Raw genomic sequence first — 26613 nt, forward strand, 5'->3', positions numbered from 1 at the left:
ACAATAAATCTATAAAGAAGTGTGCACACACACACACACACACACCAAAATCTAAGTTGCCTTCAAGCAGAAACTCTTCCTTCAGACAGCTTGTAGACACTTTGCTAACATTTCCTCCCTTTAAGTTTTAAACATGGGATTAAACAGCTTGGCTTTCTCTTAAATTTGCCAGTTGGAGAACATCACTTAACGTAAGATTCAGACCTGGGACAAATCTTTATATTTGCAAGGCATTTATTCAAATCAATCTACAGATTCATGCAATCCTTATCAAAATCTCAAGCATGTTTTTTTGTTTTTGCATTAATAGAAAAAAATCCTAAATTCACATGGAATCTCAAGGGACCATCAACAATCCTGAAAAAGAACAAAGTTGGAGATCTCAACACTTCCTGATTTCAAAGCTTTACTACAAAGCTAAAGTAACCAAAACAATGAGGCGGTGAGGTACACACAAACTATATAGACTAATGGAATAGAACAGAACTCAGAAATAAAACCTCCCAAAAAAGGTCAAATGTTTTTTGAAAAGGGTGCCATAACCATTCAATTGGGGAGAGGATAGTCTTTTCAACAAATGGTGCTGGGAAAAGTGGATATCTATCTACATGTAAATGAATCAAGTTAGAGCTTTATCTTATACCATATGCAAAATTTAACTTAAAAAGGATCAAAAAGGAACACCTGGGTGGCTCGGTATGCTGAGTTTCTAACTTCAGCACAGGTCATGATCTCAGGATTCCATTCAAGGGTTTGAGGCTCATCAGGCTCTGTGCTGACAGCTCAGAACCTGGAGCCTGCTTCAGATAGTGTCTCCCTCTCTCTCTGCCCCTCTCTCTCTGCCTCTCTCTCTCTCTCTCTCTCTCTCTCTGAAAAATAAACATTTAAAAAAATGGATCAAAGACCTACATGTACGAGCTAAAACTATAAAACTCTTAGAGGAAGTGCTCTCTTCAGCAGCACATATACTTAAACTCTTAGAGAAAAACACAGCGGAAAAGCTTCATGACATTGGATTTAGCAATGACTTATTGGAAGTGATGCTAAAAGCACAGGTAACAACAAGGAAATAAATTAGACATCATCAAAATTAGCAACTTTTTGGCACCAAAGGGCACTATCAGTTCAGGACAAAGGCACCCATGGAATGGGAGAAAACTGCAAATCATACACACATAGTGCCCAATTTAGAATGATTCGACTCACAATTTTCTGACTTTACAATGGTGCAAAAGTGATAATGCATTCAGTAAAACTGTACTTTGAATTTTGATCGTTTCCTGGACTAGCGATATGCTGTATAATACCTCTGGTCATGCTGGGCAACAGCAGTGAGCCTCAGCTCCCAGTAAGCCAATGTGATCACAAGGGCTAACAACCAATACACTTACAATTACTCTGTACCCATACAACCATTGTTTTTTACTTGTAGTACTACAGTCAATATATTACATACTACTTTATTATAAAATAGGCATTTTATTATATGATTTTGCCCAAATGTAGGCTAATGTAAACTTTCCAAGCACATTTAAAGTAGGCTAGGCTAAGCTATGATGTTTGGTACGTTAGATGTATTAAATACCTTTGTGACTTAGGATATTTTCAACTAATGATGGGTTTATCCAGACGTAAGCTCAATGTTAAGTGGAGGAAGATCTTTATCATCCAGAATATACATATATATGTGTGTGTATATGTGTGTGTACATACACACACATATACATATATGTATTTTCAATGGATATATATATTCTGGATATTATACACTACACATGTACACATATATTCTGGATATATATCACTATATATATATATATATATATAGTGAAGAACTCAACAACAAAACAAACAATACAATTAAAACTGAGTAAAACACGTAATAGACATTTCTCTTAAAAAAAATGTACAAAAGACCAATAAGCACGTGAAAAGATGTTCAACATCATTAATAACTAAGGACGTGTAAATCAAAATGAGATGCCACTTCATACCCATTACATTGGCTATTACCAGAAAACAAAAAGAAAATGACAAATGTTAGTGACAAAGTGCAGACACTGGAACCTTGTACTGGTAGTAATATAAATGGTACAGGTGCTAAGGAAAACAATATGACAACTCTTCAAAAAATTAAACACAGAATTACCACGTGATCCTGCAATGCCATTTCTGGGTATACACCCAAAAGAAAAAGCAAGGGCTTGCAGACCCATGTTCAGAGCAACATTATGCATATAAGCCAAAAGGTGGAATCAACTTAACTGTCCACTGTGAAAGAGTAAACAAAATGTATATACACACCACAGAATATTAGCCTTAAAAAGAAAGAATATTCTGACACATGATACAATACGGAAGAACCTAGAGATCATGCATAGTGAAATAAGCCAATCACAAAAGATCAAATATTGTACGATTCCACTTATATGAGGTACCTAGAAGAGTCAAATTTACAGACAGAAAGTAGGACATGCCAGTAATGCAGGTGGGGTAGGGGCTGTTATTGTTTTATGGGTATAGAGTTCCAGTTTGGGAAGATGAGTAAGTTCTGAAGATGGATGGTAGTGATAGCTGCACAACAATGTGAATATACTTAATGCCACTAGACTTTACACTTAACAAGGTATTTATGTTGTGTATATTTTACCACAATTTAAAAAAAAAAAAAAAACGAAATTTTGTAGCTGCCCAGAAAAAAAATTCAAATTGGATACATACTGTATATGTTAAATATAAATCTAAATGCATCAAAGATTAAAAGGGAAGAAAAATTAAGATATAAGTTTTAAAAGAAAGCAGGACAATTTCTTTATAACCATGGAGTAGAAGCGGTTTTCTAACTCTAATTTAAAATCTAGACACTAAAAAAAATTAATATTTCAACTATGTAAAATTAAAAACTTCTTCAAAAAAACGTATCAAAAGTAGCCACAAGAAAAATTACTAACAGAGAAAAATTGTCTGCACTCGAAGACAAACAATCTCCTTGAAACATACAAGATACCTACAAGGTGATGATGAGGGAGGGAGGGAAATAAAGAGGAAAAGAGCAAAGAAAGAAAGAATGCAAAAAAAAAAAAAAAGGAAGAAGGAAAGGCAAAAGAAGAAATAGAAATAGCTATAAACAGAAAGGTGCTCAACTCCTTGAAGTTAAAAAAAAAAAGCAGATTAAAAGTACACTGTGATAATGCTCACACATTCACAGTTGGAATCCAAAATGACACAGTTATTTTAAAAACACTTAAACATTCGGGGCACCTGGGTGGCTCAGTCGGTTATGCGTCCGACTTCAGCTCAGGTCATGATCTCACGGTCATGAGTTCGAGCCCCGCGTCGGGCTCTGTGCTGACTGCTCAGAGCCTGGAGCCTGTTTCGGATTCTGTGTCTCCCTCTTTCTCTCTGACCCTCCCCCGTTCATGCTCTCTCTCTGTCTCAAAAATCAATAAACGTTAAAAAAAAATTTTTTTTTAAAAACACTTAAACATTCACTTACCATATGACCCAGCAATTCTACTTCTACGTACATACCCAAGAAAAATAAAAACATGTGTCCACATTCGTTCAAAACAGCATTATTCAGTGTCCCCAAACTGGAAGCAAAACATATGTTCATCAACAAGAAAATAAACAAGGGCAATATAATTATACAAACCAAAATTACTCCACACATAAAGAATTTAAAAGTGTAACCCACTCTCCAAGGAAAAGTGTTCAACAGAAGACAAAATGACCCAAATACTGGAATTATCAGATAAAGACGGGAAAACAGCTATGACTATCACAATTAAATACAGAAAAGTGCACTTATAATGATGAATAACAAATATCACCAGCAACTCTAAAACTATATAAAAAAACAAATGGAAATTCTAGAATTGAACAAAGAAATACCAGATATTTAAAAAAAAAAAAAAAATCACGGATGAGCTAAAAAACAGAAAACAGGTAACAGAGGTAATAATCAGTGAACCTGAAGGCAGATGAGTAGAAATTACCTAATCTGAAATTGGGGGAGGGAGGATATTAAGAAGAGACATGAAGAAAAAAGAATAGAGTCTAAGAAACTTGGGAGAAAATACGAAAAAGGTCATATACTGAAGTCTCAGGTGGAGAACACACCAGATAGTAAAATACTTTTTGAAGGAGTAATGACTGAAAACTTTAGCAATTTAGTGAAAGACAGCAACACATAGATGTGAGAGGCTCAAGAAAACCCAAGCAGAATAAATAGAAAGAAACCATACTTAGTCACATTACAATCAAACTAAAAATCAAAGATAAAGAAAAAATACTGAAAGCAGCCAGAGGAAAAATACCCATTAACCGGAAACAAAATTCAAATTACTACCACCTTCTTATGAGGAGTGATGAAGGCTAGAAGACAGTAAACAACATTTTTAAAGTCTGGAGAGAATGGGAAAACAGTCAGCCCAGGAATGTACAGGAGCCAAAATATCCTTCGACAATGAAAGTGAAATGAAAACATTTTTCAAATAGAAGAAACTCACTGCCATCAAACATGGGCTAAAGAAAGTTCTTCAATCCAAAGGAAACGGGAAACTAGAGGGGATAGTGAAGTATAATAAAGAAAATCAGAAATTATAAACAGGTAAATATAAAAGACTATTTTTTATACTTAGTTTTTGAACACACTTATAACTAAAGCAAAAATCTGATTATCTTGTGGGGTTATACAGTACATAGATGTAATACCTATGACAACTTTAGCATAAAAGGACAGTGAAGTAAGGGGAGCAGCAGGCAAGACTTAACAGATCTCCTGAAATGCAAGATCTCTACTCCTTACGTGAAGTTTTAATTAACTCCAAAGAAACGGTGAGTAGTGAGTTTTCTTAAAGACACATATTCTAATCCCTAAAGCAATTGTTAAAAAAAAAAATGCCAAGAGTATAGTTAAAAAGCCAAAGGTAAATTAAAATGGAATTCCAAACAATATTCAAATAATTTGAAAGACAGAAAAGAGGAAAGCACAACAGGAACAACAACTTTTTTTAATAAATAAATAAAACAGTATACCTAAATCCAACCATATCCATTATTACATTAAACGTAACAGACAAAACTCTCCAATTAAGAGGGACAGATTAAAAATTTTTTTTAAATAAAAATGCAAGCCCCAACTATATGTTGTCTGCATGATATGCACTTTATAAAGACAGAATGAAAAAAAATGGATGGAAAGCAAAAAGCAAGTATAAGAAGGCTGGAGTGGCTATATTCATATGCGATAAAACCATTCTTTAAGAAAAAGAGTAATATGAGGGGTGCCTGGGTAGCTCAGTCGATTAAGCGTCTCTTGATCTTGGCTCAGTTCATGATCTCAAGTTTGTGAGTCAGAGCTTCAGGTCAGACTCTGCACTGACAGCACAGAGTCCGCTTGGGATTCTCGGTCTCCCCCTCTCTCTCTTTCTCTGCCCCTCCCCCATTCACTCACTCTCAAAAATAAATTTAAAAAAATTTTTTTTTTAAAAAGGGTAATATGAGGGGCGCCTGGGTGGCGCAGTCGGTTAAGCGTCCGACTTCAGCCAGGTCACGATCTCGCGGTCCGTGAGTTCGAGCCCCGCGTCGGGCTCTGGGCTGATGGCTCGGAGCCTGGAGCCTGTTTCCGATTCTGTGTCTCCCTCTCTCTCTGCCCCTCCCCCGTTCATGCTCTGTCTCTCTCTGTCCCAAAAATAAATAAAAAACGTTGAAAAAAAAAATTTAAAAAAAAAAAGGGTAATATGAGAGAGTAATTTTATAATAATAAAAGTGTAAATTCATCAAGACCTAACAGTCTTAAATGTGTATGTGCCTATTAACAGTTTCAACATGCTTGAAATGTGTCATAATTAAATGCTGAGACTACTCAACTCTTACAGCAGGAAATTTTGTCACCTCTCAGTAATGGATAAAATCACACACACACACACACACACACACACACACGCACACACACACAGACACACACACACACACACACACACACACACCAAAAACTCAGTAAAGGCATACAGGATCAACGTTAATAACCATTTTGATCTAACTGATATACTCAAGAAGTGCAGAATATGAATTCTAAGTACACATGATGCATTCATTTTGACCACGGATGGGCAAACTATGGCCCCAAAACAAAATTCAGACTATTGATGTTTTGGTATCACTCGTGAGTTTAAAATTATTTTTATATTTAAATTTTTTTAATTTTCTTTTATTTTTTTACATTTTAGGAGTAGGAAGGGAAGTGAAAAGGGAGGAGAGGAAAGTAGCAGCAAGGACCATGCCTGACCCACAAAGCCTAAAACAAAGACCATATGTGGCCCACAAAGCCTAAAATATTTACTATTTGGTCTTTTATAGAAGTGTGCCAATCCCTGACCCAGACCAGATGCTAAGCCATAAAAAACAAATCTCAATAAATGTAAAAGATTAAAATCATAAATACATGTTCTCTGACTAAAAAAGAATTAAATTAGAAACCGACAGCAATAAGATATCTAAATAAACCCCAAACATTTGGAAATTAAACACACTTCTACCTATAATCCGTGAATCAAAGAAAAAATTGCAAGGAAAATTACTTCAAGTTGATTAACAGTTAAAATAAAAAACATCAACATGTGTGGGATGCACCTAAAGCAAAGCTTAAAGGGAAAATTCCTACAGTGCTTATGTCAGAAAAAATAGAAATGTCCATAATCAGTGACCTAAGATTCCACCTTAAGGTACAAAAAGGAGGGATGCCAGGATGGTTCAGTCGCGTCAGACTCCAGTCCAGGACGTGTTCTCCCAGTTCATGAGTTTGAGCCCCAGGTCGGGCCCTATGCTGACAGCTCAGAGCCTGAAGCCTGTTTCTGATTCTGTCTCTCTCTCTCTGCCCCTGCCCTGCTCACACTGTCTCTCCCCCTCTCCCTCTCTCTCAAAAATAAAAATAAATATTATAAAAAGAAGAAAGCAAACTCAAAATAAATAGAAATAAACAGTAAACAGAAAGGCAGAAATCAGGTTAATAGAAACAGAATATTAACAAGAAAAAAATGGAACTATGGAAAGATAGGCTGATCGAGAATTGCCAACATAAGGGATGAAAAGCTGATTAACGCTACCAATCATATAGAGGAGAAAATGATAAAAAAGAGAATACTATAAACCACAGCCATCATATTAAGATGTAAGGGACAAATACCTTCAAAGACAGAATTTACCAAAATCAATACAAGATGAAACAAAAAATCTATTTTGAATAACCCCAAAGCTATTAAAGAAATTATCAGTAACCCTTCCAAAAAGCAAACTCCAGGCCCAAGTTTGACTGGTAAATTCTATCACTCATTTAAGGAAGAAATAAAAATAATTCTACATAAGCCCTTTCAGAAAAGAGGGAAGAGCTTACCCCAAACCCTTTCGTGAGGACAGCATAATTCTAATACCAAAACCAGATAAAGACATTTCAAATGAAGAAAATGGCAGGCCAACATCCATCATGAATACAGATGAAAAAAATCCTTAACAAAACAAATAGAACAACGTGCAAAAAGGGTATATATCATAACTAAGTGAGGCTTAGCCCAAGAATCCAAGCTTGGTTTAACAGTTGAAAAATCAAGCCTCTGCTTTTTCAGAACACCTCAATTAATTTCACTACTCAACATGCTATGGGGTCTGATGCCTGCTTACTTCCCCAGACTCATCCAAATACTCACTTCACTTGCATAATCCTCAACCCCTATAAAACACATTTTTTTATCTAAAATACAATTACTCTTATAAAGCTTTAATAAATATAGTTAGGAACAGAACACACAAATCCGAGCACTTACAGAACATAAATGCTTATCCTTCTTTCCTTCTTTGTTTTATTTCACCCAAATCCTTTGTTTCCTTATAGACCCTTTCCAAATCTTCCATTTTTATCATTCCTTTTGGACACATTTGATTTTCATAGTATGATTCCTAAGCAAAATTAGTAGAGTCCTAATGCCTTTCAATTTGCTATTCTTTAATACATGGTGTACAAGTACGTATGTTCATGTATGTGTACTTTAAATATTGTTTAAGTGCATTTTGTTACCTTGAAATATCTTAAAAAAACCTTTCAAACCTAGTCCTTTTTTAATCTGAATTCTAAGCAGGAAAATTACATTTTGTGAATGTCCTTTCTTTTTTTGATGTCAATTGTAAGTGGAAATCTACATTTAAATGCAGAGTAGAAATAAAATTACACATCAAGAAAAATTCTATTACAAAATGCATATGTTTTTTTATTCTGGAAGTCTACAAAAGAAACAAAAAATTGTGAGGCACCAGGGTGGCTCAGTCAGTTAAGCTTCCGACTTCAGCTCAGGTCATGATCTCATGGTTCTGGACTTCGAGCCCCACATCGGGCTCTGTGCTGAGAGCTCAGAGCCTGAAGCCTGCTTCAGATTCTGTGTCTGTCTCAAAAGTAAAAAAGAAAGAAGAAAGGAAGGAAGGAAGGAAGGAAGGAAGGAAGGAAAGAAGGAAGGAAGGAAGGAAGGAAGGAGAGAGAGAGAGAGAAAGAAAGAGAGAGAGAGAGAGAGAGAAAGAAAGAAAGAAAGAAAGAGAGAGAGAGGGAGGGAGGGAGGGAGGGAGGGAGGGAGGGAGGGAGGGAGGGAGGGAAGAAAAATTGTCATTGTCTCCAGATAGCAGAATGGAGAAAAAGGAGAATTTTGTTTTCTAAATGTACAATGTTATGTCTTAAATGATCTAACCATACACATTTAACACATAACAGTGTCACATTACTTTTTTAATTAAAAGAACTTTTGAAATGATAACATTAGCCCATGAAAAAATTTTAATAAATAGTAACACTAGAAAAGTACTAATGTAAGTTTCCCTGACATGCCTATCCCCTAGCCACCTAGTTGCCATCCCAAGAGTAATTATTTACATATCCTGGAAAAAATTCATGCATAGACATGTACATATATTATTTTATGTCATTGGGTTATACAGGAAGTCAAATTATGAATCCGCTTTACTTCTTTATACTTTCCTATATTTAAAATGTGTCATTTTCTAAATGGTTTTTAAAAAGAGAACATAATGAAAAAGGCAAAGCTATCTTACCTAATGTTTATGAAACTTGTAAGCACAATACAGTATTTTGGAAAACTAAACCAAAATTTTCCTTTATGGCCCGAGAAAGCAGGCTAGATTTACAGAAACTCTCCCTGAGCTACACAGCAATGAAAAAAAATTTCTGATGCTGATTTTGGCCAACCAGGAGGAGTAAGGAATTGGAAATGGCTTACAGAAGGGACGATAGTAGAGAATTCAAAACCATCTTTGAAGACTTGGTGACTAGAAAAATAGTGAAAATATAATAAGTTAGAAGAAAGGGATTTCCTGCACTGGGAGAAATGAATGGCAAAAAGCGAATGAGTTTTATGTAAGAAATGGTTGGTCTATCATGGTCCTAACTGCCTCTGGGGCAGGGAAAAATGGATTCAGGAGTAGTCATCAATAATGTGCTCTCTTAAAAAGAAATGAAACAAACATGATAAAATGTTAGCAGGCAATAATTGTGATAAATAAGAGTATCTGTTATGTTATTCATTATACTTTTCTAAAGGAAAAAGTTCACTTAAAGAAAGAATATTTTTAAATAATAAAACCAGTTATGCTTGTAATGTAAAACATTAGCATCCCTTATGTTGAATAGTATTTTTAATTCTGGGGACGCCTGGGTGGCTCAGTCAGTTAAGCGCCCAACATCAGCTCAGGTCATGATCTCACAGTTCATGAGTTCAAGCCCTGCATCCAGTTCTCTGCTGTCAGCACAGAGCTGGATTCAGTCCCTCTGTCCCTCCCTCTCTCTACCCCTCCCCTACTTGAGCACAAGTGCGCGCGAGCTCTCCCTCAAAAAAAGAAAGTTACTCTTATTCTGCAAATTCAAATTTTACTTATTAAAGGCATATAGTTGACAATGAGTACTTTTACTTTACACATGATTCCTATTTCTTTTTGCTTTGAAAATCATCTCACAGCAAAAAGTTACTTGAAGATTCCAATACTTTACTGATACTAAACCACTAACGGGAACAAAATCTTAAGAAAATAAATAAATAAAGTTCAAAAATGAACTGGAATAAAAAGCTACAACAAAAAAATCATTCCAGAAAAGAACAAATATGTATTGACGTTATTACTCTAAATACAGTATATGTACCTACAGCCTAGTAGGTAGGAAGTAGATAGAATTTTAACTTTCCATGTTTGAACAATCTTAAACCACATAACAAAATGAATATAAGACTCCCACACTTTAGGATGTAAAGAACCTTCATGATCTAGTGCAACCCACAATTTCCAAAATTTCTTTGTACTGACAACTACTAATTTAAAGCTGAAAGAATTCTACCTCAATATGAACAGCTTACATCTTTACCGTATCATAAAAACAAAGTATATATTAAGCATAATTATCAAATTGTAAGTGAAAATGGAGGTCTACAAATGAATTCCAATGCTTAACTTCTATAATTTCTCAATTCTCAGCTTAGCTATAGTTTTCTTTGTGCTGCTAGCGTTAGGAACTTTTACAACAAGAATGTAGTCGTGGGGAGCCTGGGTGGCTCAGTTAGTTAAACGTCTAACTCTTGCTTTCAGCTCAGGTCATGATCTCATGGTTCATGAGTTCTAGTCCTACACTGGGCTCTGTGCTGACAGGGATTATCTCTCTCTCTTCTCCCTCTTCCTTCTCTCCCCACCCCTCAGGTATGTGCTCTTGTTCTCTCTCAAAATGAATAGATAGCATAGCACAGCATAGCATGCAGTGGCTAATTTACTGGGTTTGTAAATCATATCTCAATAGTGCTGTTTAAAATAGAATAAAATACTAGAGTCAGTCTAATACTGCATTAAGTTTAACTTTTACCAATCTTCTGCTTAATGAACTATACAATCTACTGCCAAGCAAACCAATTCCAACCCATTGTTTCCCATTTAAAATCCTTCTGAAATACAGCAGGATATATAAATGAATAAAATTAACTACTTTCTGTCACACAGCTCCAAACAGGGTGAATTCCAGGAAGGGCAATCTCCTAATTGATCCCTCCCTCAAATATTTTGAAACTCCTGACTTCCCTTCATCAATAAAATATTACTGAGCACTATTAAATACTATGCACAAGGCAGTAACTTAGTGAACAAAAAAGACATCCTACCATCATGAAGCTTCCAATTTAGCTTACATTAACAAGGTTTTCTTTCCTTTCCATCTACCATATCCTACTTATGCTTTTCCAAGAATATGAGCAAGTTCAGCTCCTTCATAAACCATCCTCCAAATACGACAGCCCTTAGTAATGTCCCCAATTAAATACTAATATGCCATCTTTAATTATTTCACATACATTAGTTTCATCTCTGAAACTAAATTGTAAGTTTTTTAAAGAATAAAATCATGCTATAGCTTTCTGGATATACCACAGTATTCAACACAGAACTGAGAAGTCCAACAGTGAAATAAGTAGTTGATTACTTTTTATAATAATTTTAACTATAGCCAAAGTTGTTACTGTATGTCAATTATTTTGCTATGTTCTTTATATTATCCCTAACAGTTATCAAAAGCATGCAAAATGGATCTGTTTAAATATTGGGAAACTGCAGCTCACCAAAAAAATCACTTCAAAGAAATACAAAAGCTAGATACGAAATCAAGTATCTATCAGCCTCCAAAGTCCATGTCTTTTCTCCTTTTAAACATGAGTGGTTACTTCCAAAGTAAAACCAGAGAAAGAAATAACAGTATAGTATAGTATGCTAGCTACGAGATCTTTGGCAAGCAATTTACACTCTGTCAGTTTCATCTGTAAAAGAGAATAACTACCTACCTAATAGGATTAGGTATCAAATGAATTAATATTTGTAAAGCAATTAGAACAGTGCCTGGCACACAGTATGCACTATATAACTGTTGGCTGTTATTTTTATTGTCATAAATCACCATAATGAAGTCATCAAATGTGCCTACTTTCATCAACTTTCATACATTATGGCTTCATACTATCTACAACATAAATATCAAAGTAGTGCAGAATTCAAGGACATTCAAACCTCCATAACCAGCTCAACATGGATCTTTTTAATTCAACTCAAGAAGCACTTACTGAGCACCTATCATACATCAGACACTTTCAGTACTTTCTTGTACCATCTCTCTGTACCATATTAAACATCACTACTGCCTCGTACCATATCAAACCTAACATACCCAAATTCAACCTATACTTTTCTCACCTCACTTTGTTTTCTTCCACTGTTGTCTCACCTGGTACACTAGTCTTATTTCTGCCTATTAATGCTTTATGCATCCTTAAAGGCCTACTTTAGTTATCATTTCTACCAGGAAGCCTTTTTTTCATCGTCCCTGGAAAAAGTACATTTTCCTTCACCTATGATTCCAAAAAGTTTTATTCATACCTGCCAGAATATTTATCATATTGTTATAATTACATACACGTAAGCTTCCTAAAGGCAGGCACCATTTCGTAATCATCTTTATATTCCTCACAACAAAAGTATTGCAAAAGTACACATTTGCAGACACTTACTAGAGCTACTGAAAAACAACTTTCCCAACCATAAACAAAACAGACGCAAAAGCTACTTCCTATTTCCTACTTTTGTTTATAAAGATAATAATCCCACTATCTTCTGAAAAAGAAAAAAAAAAGAGTACAGCTCAAATTCTCCCAATTATAATTCTGGTTTACTATTTAAAAAATTAGGGGCGCCTGGGTGGCTCAGTCGGTTAAGCGGCCGACTTTGGCTCAGGTCTGTGAGTTCGAGCCCCGTGTCGGGCTCTGTGCTGACAGCTCAGAGTCTGGAGCCTGTTTCGGATTGTGTCTCCCTCTCTCTGACCCTCCCCCATTCATGCTCTGTCTCTCTCTGTCTCAAAAATAAATAAACGTTAAAAAAAATTTTTTTTAATTATAAAGCTTAAAGAAATAACCTGTCATATTACTGCATTTATCAAGCAGGCCCTACTTTCCAAAATATTCCATACTCCCAGAATAACTAGACTGTTATACCTCTGTTCTAATGAAAAATCCCATATTATTCACACCATCATTAATTATTGCTTTCAAAAAAAAAAAACAAAAGCAAAAAACAAAAAAACCCTGCTCCTTCATACATTTAAATTGAACACTGTGTGAAACTCACAAGAGTTTTTGCACTTTGGGGAAAAAAAAAATGTGTTAATTCAAACTCCTGGGTAGTAAAGGATCAAGCAGTTATCAAAATGAAATAGGAATTTAAGGCAACATAAAGAAAACCGGGCAACATTACTTCCCCATCCTCATCTTTCTCTGGACAGCAGTCACTTCTGCCAGCATCAAATCCCCACTCCTATTCTGACAAACCTACCAAGGATTAAATCTTTTTGCAAGATGAAAAGCTGACATCCCTTTACAGGACGGGACCCATTCCACTCCTGTCAGCTACTACACATCACATGATCTATGTCTAATCAATCTGAGCTTAGGTAAGAACACTGAACATCCCAGAGATGTTTTAGAATTCATATTGCCAGTATCTATCTAGTTGCAGCATCTTGCAGACTTCATGCAGCATGACTTTGACAGCAGACTCTCACTACCTGGCCTCTCCCTTCCTCTGCTTTTCTGAGCCCAGTTCTCCAGCCTTCGCATCAATTTTGTGATGTATACCATACCCTTTCCATAACTCATTCCTTTTTTGCCTTATATAAGCTAGTTATTCTGTTGTTTGCATCCAAGATCTCCACAAGTTACATTTCTCTCATTTCTACTTCTCATGGAGTCTTATCAATTTGAATCCTATTTCACTGGGTTTTTTTAAACCAAAGTTTTGTTTTGCTTTTTATAAAAAATGTTTATTTTGATAGAGTGAGCATGTGCACGCACACGAGAGAGAGAGAGAAAGAGAGCAGGGGAAGGGCAGAGAGAGAAGGAGAGAGAGAATCCCAAGCAGGTTCTGTGCTGCCAGCATGGAGCCCAATGCAGGGCTCAATCCCATGAACCCTGAGAGTCTGAGCCAAAATCAAGAGTCCGATGTCTAACCAATTGAACCACCCAGGCACCCCTTGTTTTGCTTTCTAAATAATTTTCCTGACAGGAAGGCAACTTGAAACAAGGCAGGCCCCTTTGAAATGCATTTTAGAAGCAATAAAATTCTCAACTAGTGTATTATACAAAAAACAAATTAACCAAGGGGAAAAAAAAGCTCAAAAAGGTCTCTTTCCTTCACTGTTACCTCTATCTTTTTTGATTAGTATGAAACAAAATTTTTAAATAAATATTTTCAAACAGGAAACACAAGTTTCTTCCAAAACTATGTACTTTCCAGATAAAATGCACCAAAATTCATCCTATACCTGAGATAACAATCTCTTTAAATTCTATTTTAGACAGGGCACCTGGGTGGCTCAGTTAGGTGTCTGACTTCCGATCAGGTTGTGATCTCACGGGTTCATGAGTTGGGAGCCCTGCTTTGGGCTCTCTGCTGTCGGCACAGGGTCCACTTCAAAGCCTCTGTCACCCTCTCTCTATCCCTCCCCTGCACACGCACGCACACTCTCTCTCTCTGAAAAATAAACATTTTAAAATAAATAAATTACATTTTAGGGAAAAAAACTGCTTTCTGGTAACCCATGTTTCTCTTAATCTATATATTCACTATATTCCAATTCAAATAGCAAACATTAAGTCCTGTGAGTCTAATAAAAAAAATTCTTATTTACAATTCCATACTCTTAAGTTCTTATTCTTAAGTTCAACTATTTCTTTTCTGTGTTTTATGCAGTCATTAATGAGAGATGACTTTTGTAATGCACTAATTATTCATTTTCAAACTGCAGCTTCAGAAATATACCCTCATTCTGAAGTTATATGTAATTAAACGTCATTTGCTTAATTGAGTTGTCCTGAATGAACAAGCAATTGTCAGTTTTACCATGTTTGATATAATTCCTGTCCTTGCAATATTCAAAGTTAATAAATAATTCAATGTCAATTAACTTGCTTATGTTTCAGGTTAATCAAATCAATGAATTGGTCACTAAGACTACCCTATATATCTCATATTTGTACTAAAAATTGGCAGTTCTAAAAAAATATTTTTTTAATGTATATTTAAATTTGAATACTCTTCAAAAACTCGGCTAACAATTTAACCGCTCTTACTGAATATATCCCAACTGAGGGCAATGAGCTCTGGAGTCAGATTGCCTGAGGGCTCAGAGTCTAGATCTATGTAACTGTAGCCACTCTTTTATTAGAGCAGGTTACTTCAGTTCTCTATACCTCAGTTTCCTCATCTTAAAATAGTAATTATATCATAGTACCTATACCTCATAGGATTTCTGAAAAGGTTATAAATAATTATCTCAAAAACATAACTCTTAAAGGGCTCTGAAAAGCTGACTTGTACACATCCCACATTATGTCTTTAAATAACTGAAATCCAAAAATAAAAATATTTTTAAGATTTAAATGACTTAAACAATAAAAAAGCATATTTCCTTAAAAAAAGCATCACTTCAAAATAGTAATTTCTGAACTTGGTTTCAAATGTTATGATGGTAAACAAAATTAGTTTTTCATTTGTGCCATCCAGTATGTATTTGTATCAGCACAAAAACCCTAAAGATTTCATGCACTGCACCATGCCTCAACCAAAACCACTCTAACATATTTTGTATCACTTCAACTAGCTCCCCTGCTAGAACCTCCAAACAAGCTCTCAACTAGTAATAAGAAACTTTAACTAATATAACTCATAAATGTGAACTCCTAAGAAAACTTTAAAGAACTCAACAATGCTATCAATTGATAGAACACTCCTGAAAGGTATTTTTCAACTCTGGATCTCTGTTTCATTTTTAAATAAGAGTGGATTAAATTATTCTTAAAGTCTTTTTCAGCTCCATAATTCTATGTAAGTCATGAGGCACTTCCCTTAATTCACGTAAGTTTCACAAATACACATTAAATGCTATTTTTGTGGTCTCAAAGTAACTGAACTTAAAAATGCTTATAGCAGAAGAAAAATGCACCATATTTAATTTACTAAGTTCTAAGACTTTAAGCAAACAACTGAAGTTTATCATAGACCAATACTAAAAATTTAGTATATATTTTTATACAGTTCCAAAATCAACCTTAAACTGTAAGACATTTTGCACCCTAATTCCCCATTTTAAGACTTCCAATTCCTTTCTTGTAACCCTTCATTCACACTAAATACTGTAACTGAAAATGTCTTCAACACCCTTCCCATGAGAATTGCATTTTCACAATGGGCAAGAAAACTTAAGAGAATATTTAAAGATTAATGTTCAACATCAGAACAGACAAAGAAAAAACACTCTTGTGAGGTGTTAGGCGTAGAGAGAAGTTAGAAAGAAAAATATATCAGACCACACAAATTGAAGGCTGTTCCTTTCCTGGTTATAAGGAGTATGTAAGAATGACTTGAGTTTAAAAGTCAACAATTTCGGGGCACCTGGGTGACTCAGTGCGTTATGCGTTAAGCGTCTGACTTGGGCTCAGGTCCTGATCTCCAGGTGGTTACTGAGTTCAAGCCCCACCCTGGGCTGTGGGCTGAAAGCTGGAAGCCTGGAGCCTGCTTTGTATTCTGTGTCTCCCTCTCTCTCAGAGATAAATAAACATTTAAAAAAATTAAATAAAAAAGTCAACAGTTTGGAAAGCTTTTTTAAAAAATCCTGGAAGAAAATTAGTAAAATTACACAAAATGGTTCTTTAGAAAAATTAAGGTATTTGTCTTTTTGTTCCGGTACAATCAATTATGGAGGTATCTCATTTATATATTGTATGGCATAAAGGTTCACATAAAGATATAAAACCACTAGTAAACAAAGTAATATTTGTCACTATCCTATTTTGAAGAATCAAATTTAAAACATTAATCCAATAACATCACCTTATCTTGCACTGTCACTTAATAATATATGAATTTATAAGAAACTATAAACCATGCTAATGGAGCGTTATTATTACTTAACTGTCTTGCTCTTACCTCTCTAAGCTACTGGCTATTACAGATCAGTAATGTCATTAAAGAGCCTACAAGTTCCAATAGAATTACAGAAGAGCATTCAAATGCTTTTCTTATAGGGGAATTTTGTTTCAGAAAGCATTACTTGAAGCTACCTTTTAACCATTCCATACTTCTGCCCCTATTCCAATCATTTACCTGTTTTCACTCTTTAGAGAGGGAGCACACTGGACAAGGAAGACCACTGTGGAGGGAAATTGAGCTGTATGGTGAGCTAAAATCTCCTCCTAAGGATTCCTCCTCTTAAAAATTGAGAGGAAACAGATGACTGGTTGTCAGCACGGCTGACTTCACTTTAAGCCACAACTGCTCACTCATTCTTACTGTGAAGCTCAAGAAGCCAGATTACATATCCAAGATTTCTAAAAGAAGGAACATTAATATTCAATCTTTGTTTCTCTTTATCATTTCATTAGCTTCAATTTACAAATTGTAATGATTATTGCCACATCTCCACCTTCATTGCTAAAGTCCCTATATTTTTAACTTCTCAAATATTTCCAATTATGATCATCATCCAAATTCAATAACAAATTCAAATAATGAACTTACTCAGCTGCTAAAAACCAACTCCCTTACTGTCCCACTCAAACTCAAAATCTTTAAATCGTCATTGATGACTATTCACAATCCACCACAAGCAAATGCCAAGCCCTAGCTATACCTCCATCCCTCAAATCAGCAAAAACATTCTGACTGTGCAAAGAAGTGTGTTAAGCCAAGCACTGCAGGAGAAAAAAAATAAATAAATAAGCATAAGACACTGTGTTCCTTTCCTTAAAAAACTTCAATTCAATAAAAACAGTAGCTGATAATTGTAATAATTACAACGTATCAAGTTATTACTATACATCAAGCACTGCGCCTAGTCATTTTCATGCATTATCTCAAAAAGCAACACAAAAAAACCCACCCATACGGTAGATACTAGGATCTCCAAATTACACATGGGGAAAATATGACGTGAAGAGTTTGAAGTATACAAAGTCATACAGCTAGAAAAACACTGAACTAAAAAGCAGCTATGACTACAAAGTCCTTGCTAACCATAAACAATACAAAGAATAATTGCTTCAATTATTGTACAAACAAAAAAGAAGCGACCCTTCTTTCAGAAGTTTCAGAACTTGTGCAAAGCTGGTGCTGGGAGGGTTGCTTAAAAATCATCCAGACAGACCAATTAAATGAATATTCCTGGGCCCAACCCTTGAGATTCTGAGTCACTGGGTATGGGGTGTCTCCCAAGTAGTTTTTTTTTTTTAAACCATACCCCTAATTCTTGTTCAGCCTTTCATTAGCTCATTCATTGAACAAAGATGTGAGTTCATATTCTATGTGTCAAGTCCCATAACTTCATCCCAAATACCTCCTCTACATCTGATCCAACCACATTCCATTCTGCAAATATTCTAAAAGTCCTCTTTACAACATTTAACTCTTCTCCTAAAGGATTTTGATTCCCTACCAAATAAATATTTTCAATCAAAGCTTTCCTGACATAAAATGAACACGAGGTAAAGTAAGTGCTCCATAAATGTTAGTTCTTTTTCACCTTATGAAAATAGATTTGCATTATGTTATTACACGGTCCTCAATTTGTAAGGGAAAGGAGAGGCACAACATAGGCTAACAGGGCTAAACACAAGAAGCAGCTACTCTCTCCTTTCTGCTGCATATGCTTTTCCTTCCCCTGTGTATATCCAAACCCTTCAAAGGAGAGTGTGCATCCTACCTTCACTAATACTGCTTGGATTCTTCTTGACCACAATAATCTCTTTCCTTACAACCTAATGAACAGCTATTACTGTCAGAAAAGTAAAGACTGTAACATTTGATTAAGTGGTCTTTTACCATCCTAATTTTTTAAAATAATTTTTAGCTCTTATCTCATTAAGATTCTTGAGAGCAGATTGTATTATACATTTTCATTATAATTCCAAGAGTGTCCAACCTTCTGTCAAGTATATAGTTAGCTTTGATTTGGCAATACCACTTTTTCTACCTGTAAGAGTGATCCTTAAGTTACTAACGTAACTTTCTGCCTTTATAACATCAAAAATGAATTGTCAAAAATATACAAAAACGATTGAAAACTGCCAAAGATTCATCCTCAATGTAAGAAGCATATCATATGGTATAGGGACTCTCCCACACTTATTTGCTATAATAACTTGCTTAAGTAGTTTAATTTCACTAAACCCTAAATTTTTCTGTCTATAAAATAGAGCTAATTCTCAGAGTGACATGAAAAGTAAGTGAGGTAAAGCATTTAGCACTAGGCCTGATATGTAGTTCTTCATAAATATTAGCTGTTAGTATTTTTTGATAAAATCTAGACAGTAAATTTTTTTCCAGAAGTTAAATTTAAGCAAAGTGACAAGAAAATAAGCTAGGAATTCATGTATCTAATATATATATATATATATCAATCAAATCAGAAAAATCTGCACAAGAATGGCTTCTCTAATTCATTAAATCAAATGTGTAAGTCTAGGATTTATAATCATATTTTAAAGAAGAATAGAATTAACCTTACTAACAAAAATAAAGCAATGTGCACAGTTCTGATAAGGGGCTAAGGAGTCCCCACAGTGTAACAGAAAGAACACAGGGCTTCAGTACAGAAAGGCTTAAGTCAAAATAGCAACTCTTACCACCTGCTCACTACATGCCATTAAAAAAGTAATTTAAATTTATCTAATCCTGTTTTCTCCCTTGTAAAATGAGGTTAAAAACAGCTGTCACAAAACTAAATAAAGTAAATAAAAATCCTGGCCGGAAGATCCTCCACTAGTGGAGTTTTCCATTCTGTGCTTAAAAATAAATTTCTGAACAGTGTTTTACAATTAGGCTGGAAGATTCATCACATACAATGAATATACAACCCAAAGCCCATACTTCACCACACAAAATTTGCATGCAGGAAAAGAGATTGGTGGGAAGGGAGAGGAGAAAGATTGTAGGAAGTCTAAGTAAGAATCCAACTTCTCAACAGGTGCCTGTTATACTTCAAAGAGCACGCAAAACATGACCCATGAAGGAATAAGAATTTCAATGTTTTTTGGTAACAAGATACTGTGAATGCTTCTGCCCTTGGAGATGGCTGGAGAAAAATTATTAAATACTATGTACAGAATTCACATATGAAACTTGAACTCCCCACTTATGTTTTTCCCCACCCACTCAGCTCTTCCCCATTGGCTCTCAAAGAAAATCACCCTATCTGTACTAATTGCAAGAATGTAGCCACAGTATGAATTATATAAGCTGCTTATCCACGGACTCCAACAATATATTTATGCTTATATTAAAATTTCTAGGAAGCTTAAGTGAATTATGGAAATTCCTGAATTCATTCTAAATCTGAATGTATCTAGATACCAATATATAACTCTACAACAAGGCTATATTAATCCCTGCTGTCATAATGAAGATAATTTACCAACACAGTATTTATCAGGGAAAAATGAAAGAACGGGGGAAAAGAAAATTTCACAATGCAAAGTTCTATAATCAAAGCTGTAGCATAGAAAATTATAAGGAGTTCCTTCACTTGGCTTGAGTGTTGAAGAAAAAAATAAATGAAATGAATGAAAACATGCAAAATATAATTTAGGATCCTCTTAACTTTGCAAGTGTTACAATGTTATAAAAATGCTTTTTAAAAAAATGTTTCTCTTGGGGCACCTAGGTGGCTCAGCCAGTTGAGAGTTTGGCTTCAGCTCAGGTCATGAACTCACAGGTCCTGAGTTTGAGTCCCGCATATGCTCTCTGCTGTCTGTGCTGAGCCTGCGTCAGATCCTCTGTCCCCCTTTCTCTGTGCACTTCCCCTGTTCAGTCTCTATCAAAAGCATTAAAAAAAAATGTTTCCCTCATCACACATAGCAGGTTTGAGTTTTGTAATTGTAATATTAAACAACCAGCTCTATCGATGAGAATCTCTACCCAAATTTTATTCTACAGTACTTTCCCAGTGCAGGAAAAAAAAAAAAAAAAAAAAAAAGCATAGATATTAATATGAAAGTATTATTTCTAAATTCTTTTCAAAAGGAGTTATTTTCTTTTATGATCTGAGCTAAGTGATTCTTCATCTTATGTTGACATAAAGGATCTTTGCTAGAGGATCTCTAATTTTAAGTCTGGGGTATTAAGGTTCATGTTTCCTAACTCATAGCTTTTCTTATCTGAGAACATCAAGTTTCATAGATGGTCACTTTTTCAGTCATCTTTTTCCTAACTTACATAATGAAATGGAATGAGCAGCCAGATTCAGGTTATAACTTTTCACTTACATTAAGTAGGTAATTGTAATTATAGACCAAACAGATGAATGTATTCTCTAAAGCACAAAGGAATACACAAATTATAGGTGCACAATCTGCATCTGGGGACCACGGTATTCTGAAACATAAAACTCCCTATTAAGGCCTTACTAAGATATGCTTATCGCAGGCCCCATCTCAATGAGCTATCCTCTCTGTGCTAATAAACCTGAAGGTGTGACTCTTCTGGAGTTGCATTAATAGGCAACACAGAAGACCAAAAAACCTTTTGAAGACCAAAATAAATGGAGTTCTGACAGATGGTAAGAAAGGTGAGAGGGAACGGGGAATCTTAGTTCCATTCAAATCATGAGTGTCCAGTTAACTACCTCACCTTGTGAGGTAAAACTAACGTAATAAAGTGTAATAATGTAATAATAACTGAAATTTTAAAATAAAAATAATCCCTATGATAGATCAAACCCCTCCTGCACCACCTCCTGGTCACTCAGTATGTGTTTTAAATTCAGGGTTGCCCTATCAGAAGGAGGTCATTTAAGGACAGTCAACCTCAATGAAATACCTAATACACTAACTCAAAAATAACCAGAACTGTATTTCAAAAGGGGAAAAACAGAGTGAGAAAAAGTAACATCCTACTTAAGATGTTAACCATGTTAGTTATTAGGGTTACAATTATCTACACTAATTTTGTTAACAGCCCCATAATTTCTAAAGCATAAAATATTAATTATGTAGCAGTATTTTTCACTTTAACAAAACACACTTGAAAATTCCTTCTCACTCAGGCCAAATCTAATTTTAGAACTGACCCTAAGCACGAAACTAGTGGCCAATTAGACTGAGAAAAAAAAAAATAAATAAAATACTGAGTTGAGAAAATTAGACTGGATAAAAAATAATAACTTTAATAAGCTGTCCGTCAGAAAAATACATTTAGAAGTTCCAAGGCTAAAGAGGGTGGTGTTTCCCAAAGGAAAATATTAATGAATCGGTTGCTTCCACATGCACGGCTGGGATTTTAGAACTGTCAGACTAACAAAGTTATGAGCATGAAGATTAGAGCTGTTTTACGGAGAGCAAATGGAGTGAGGAACATACACAATCCTTCAAGCAACAAAAGTTTACTGATTAATTAAAGGAGGGAGGCAGACACCCTACCTCTCATAGCCCGCCTCCTCCCACTAGATTATTTAGGGAATTAGAAATGTAACAATGTATCAGCAGTGGACACACACACTCCCTGCACTGTAACTTAAAGCAGTCATTCCACATTAAAATATAGACAATATTTTCTATGAAAATACAAGTGCACCAAAAACTCTTAAGATGCCTATTTATTTACTTTAACGCCATTCTACATATTAAACTACCTTACAGATCTGGTGACTCTTTGAAAAGCAAGCACATCCCTTTATAACTCAATACCACCTTCCGTCCCGACTTGAGATACCTTCACAGAATGAATGCACAAAACTTCCATTATTTTCCTGGGTGCTTCCCCTCCTCCTCCCTCGCGAAACACGAATATATATCTTTTTGAGTTCACATAAATTGGTAACTAACACCAGTAACTCAATCGATTTTAAATATGCTTAATCTTGAAAGTTCTAATAAGATGTGTTCAGGTTGGAAACGAAAAACTACCTTATAAGGATATAAAAGACAGAAAGCAGGAAGCGGCTTTGACAAAACTAAGGAAGTTGCAGCGCGCTTGCTCACTGGGGGACTTTTTTGAGGCAAGAGAAGTAACACATGACATCTTTCTCTCTCAAATTAAAATGTGACTTGGTTCACCGGTAAAAGCGCAGTGGGAGATGGAAAAGACCGCGAGTCGGAAAGGAAGAGGAGGTGGGTGGTCAAATGAAAGCCCCGACCTAGGTTCCCATTTTCAGAGTCCGATTCTTCCCTTTTCCCACCCACACCCTGGGCAGTGTTGTCACAGCAATCTTGCAAAACCTACAAGGAGTGCTTCTCTCTTCTAGCTCCTCTGCCAAGCTGTCCCCGCGCTCGATCCACTCGGTCCCAAACCCACAGGCAGGAAGAGACGCGGAGGAAAAGGAGAGCCGGGTGCGCCGGGTGGCGACCACCCCGACCGCACCGCGGGCCCCGGAGGGACGACCGACCCCAAGTCTCCTTGGGCAACGCTGCCCACCGCGATGGGGGAAGGGCCGGGAGGGGTCCCGCGGAGCAAGCCGCTCCCAGGGGGGGTTCTCGGCCCCGCACGCCCGCCCGGGTCCCAGAGGGTGAAGCGAGGCGACAAGGGAGGCCCTGGCTCCGGGCCCCACCCCTCGCAACACGGCGGGGCTAGGGCTGACACGGCCGGCGGCAGCACCTTGCCGCAACACACATCTCCCGACCCCCACGGTCCCCCGCCATTTACCCCCCCTCCGCCTCAGTTTCCCCACCCCCCGCCCGTCAGCCCCCTTACCCCGTGCCACAGTCCACCACACAGGCCGGCAGCCGTCCCGCCATCTTCCTCCTCGCCTGCTGCTGCCGCTGCCGCCGTCTGCTCCGTGCTGATTGGGGCCAGGGATTGGCGGCGGGAGATCGGAGCTATCTGACCATCCACAGCCGGGCCGCCCTCTCCGTCCGGGGGGGAGCCGGGAAGCCGAAGCAGTAGCGAGAAAGCAGCAGGCTCGGTCAGCGGCTACCACTTCCGCAACCCAGGCGGGCAGGCAGTCCCCGCCCTGCCCCGCCGCGGCCTCCTCCCCCTCTCTCTCACCCCTCCTCCTCCCTCCTGCCCCCACCCTACAACTTCTTCCCCCCACGCCGCCTTGCCCCGGGAAGCCAAGATGGCCGCCGGTGCCGCCGCCCCGGCCAGGCCAGGCCCAGGCCGCGAGCGCTCCCGCTTCCGGCTCCGAGCGGGAGGGGCGAGAGAGCATGCGCAAATGACGTGCTGCCGCCGGCCTCCGCTCGCGTCCGGCTGTTAATGAAGTCCACTTCGGGTTTTCCCGAGGGTAGGGGCGGGGAAGTCGGCCTCAGCTTCCAGATCTCCTTCTGAAGCTGGAAGGGCTTTTTAGTTTCAATTACTTGTGTGGTAGGTTGAGGGAGGAATGGAACTGCATCCGGCATCCGCGAGTATCTTCTCCAGTGCCCCGGGGAAAACCGGCCTAACAGAAAACGTTCTCGGCGGCACACAACATTCTTGTAACTTGGAGAGTCTGCTTTTCTGGGTAGAAAAGCGATTATCAGACCGAGGGTGAGCAGTCGGGAGGGATAGGTGAACAAAGGCTTGCACCATGACTCTTCTGCCTTTGTGCCGAGTTTTTAGTCATTTACACCTGTGCATTGTTACAACATTGTCTAGATTTGTAGGCTCCCCACCCCCAGGGGCAGGCCTGTACCCTCGAGGACAAATAGTCCGTTATTCAAAGGCTTTTGGTTGATGACAAAGATTCCCTCGTAGTAGTTTAAGATTGTACTATTTTACTAGCAGGATTATACCAAGGATTAAGGACCAAAAAATTAATTAGGAAAAAAGGATAAAAACTGGAGAGCCCAGAACAATGGTTTTCAAACTTAAATGTGCATCAGAATTACCTGGAAGATTTGTTAAAACAGATTTCAGGGCCACACCCCCAGAGTTTTCTGCTTAGTCTGAAGAAGGGCCAGGTGATGGTCTGGGACCCCATCTGGGGGGAACCTAGAAGTTTAAAAGCTTTCCACCAGGCTTATCTTCTGATAAATCATCAATGTGCTTACATGTCGGAAATAAAAAATATTCTCCCTAAGAAAGGTGTCTTAATCACTCCAGGCGATAACAGTATGGTGTTAGACCAGCCTGAGGAATGTAACGTGGGTTTTTCATTCATTTAACAGATAGGTATTGCTCACCTACTCAATTGTGGCAGGGACTGTGCTGCCCCTGAATAGTCATTGGGCACAAAAATAGATAAGGTCTCTAGTCATAGTTCACAGTGTAGTGGGAAAACATACATTTTGTTAAAAGCAATAGCAGAAAACAGGGTCCTGTGAGAAATGGGGATGAAGGGTGGAAGAATAGGAGGAAAGTGGAATATAGCTTTTCTGCCAAAGTGACATTTCAAAGGTTAGGTAGGAGATAGTGGAAAGGGTGAGGAGAGCTTACCATAACAGCACAGCAAGAGTCAAGGACCTGAGGTGGAAAAGAGCTTGGATTGTTCCACAAATTCAAAGAAGACCCAAATGGTCAAAGTGAAGTGAGCCAGGGAAGATGGGAGGTGAAGCCTGAGAAATAAGGAAGAATCAAACTGTAAGTATTTGTAGACTTCTCCACGAATCTTTAGCCTAAAAGCAACCTGGAAGACATCAAAGAGATTGAAGCAAGTAAATGTGGCTGCTTTGTAGGGAATGGACCCCACAAAGAGTGAAATGAGTGGGTGGTCTTATAATACATTGTGTGCTGTAAATCAGAGATAGAATTATGTGAGCAGTAACATCCAGTTGGGATCAGACATGTGCAGAGGAGACAAGGGGAATCATCATCACCAACTAATGCCCAGCACACCCACAGCTACTCACAGAAAGTAGATAAATAATCCTCCTGGGCGGCTTACTTCAGCAATTGTCTTCCAAGAAATCAAACAGAAGTGGTTCTCTGTTCAGATCATAGTTGGGTTTTTTTCCCCTACATTTTATTTCCAACGTTTATTTATTTTTGGGACAGAGAGAGACAGAGCATGAACGGGGGAGGGGCAGAGAGAGAGGGAGACACAGAATCGGAAACAGGCTCCAGGCTCCGAGCCATCGGCCCAGAGCCTGACGCGGGGCTTGAACTCACTGACCGCGAGATCGTGACCTGGCTGAAGTCGGACGCTTAACCAACTGCGCCACCCAGGCGCCCCTCCCCTACATTTTAGAAGACACAAAACAGATTCTTTGCTGCCTTTTCCACCATCAGATATTTAAGGTCATTTGGAAGAATAGATGCTTGAAGATAAACTGTGACAGAAAAGGGACATGTGGGTTGGTTGGGGTAAACAGTTGTTTCCAGAATTACTGGTAGCAAGTCAGGAGTGAAAGGATCTTACCAGAAGGGTCCTAAGAACAGGGGTTAGGCACTTGAACAGATCACTCAATGAGACCCACACTGGTGGATCCTCAGGATGGCCTCCCACACTGGCCTTGTGTGGGCTGTCACAAAAGTAGTTACATTAAGGGTCAGAAACTGGAACGTTTCCAGGGCACAACAGGTGACCTTATGACTGAAAAGGACCATGAGGAGGTTTGACAATAGGGAGAGTCCACATCCCCA

The 26613-nt window shown here is 37.5% G+C and overlaps 2 protein-coding genes across 2 annotated transcripts in view; one reads left to right on the forward strand and one right to left on the reverse strand.

The window, feature by feature from the left end:
* ACTR3 (actin related protein 3) overlaps positions 1 to 23886 on the reverse strand; it is a 65414-nt gene extending 41528 nt beyond the window's left edge. The window contains 1 exon segment of the mRNA XM_030327149.1: positions 23809 to 23886. Coding sequence (XP_030183009.1) covers positions 23809 to 23852 — 44 coding nt within the window. The 5' untranslated portion in view covers positions 23853 to 23886.
* Positions 23122 to 23975, forward strand: LOC115521715 (4-O-methyl-glucuronoyl methylesterase 1-like). Its single transcript, XM_030327150.1, has 2 exons — positions 23122 to 23228; positions 23363 to 23975. The coding sequence occupies exon 2, from the start codon at positions 23537 to 23539 to the stop codon at positions 23939 to 23941; it is 405 nt and encodes a 134-aa protein (XP_030183010.1). The 5' UTR covers positions 23122 to 23228; positions 23363 to 23536; the 3' UTR covers positions 23942 to 23975.
* The last annotated feature ends 2638 nt before the right edge of the window (positions 23976 to 26613 follow it).

This window comes from Lynx canadensis, chromosome C1 (genome assembly GCF_007474595.2).
Source record: "Lynx canadensis isolate LIC74 chromosome C1, mLynCan4.pri.v2, whole genome shotgun sequence".
Taxonomy (NCBI): Eukaryota; Metazoa; Chordata; class Mammalia; order Carnivora; family Felidae; genus Lynx; species Lynx canadensis.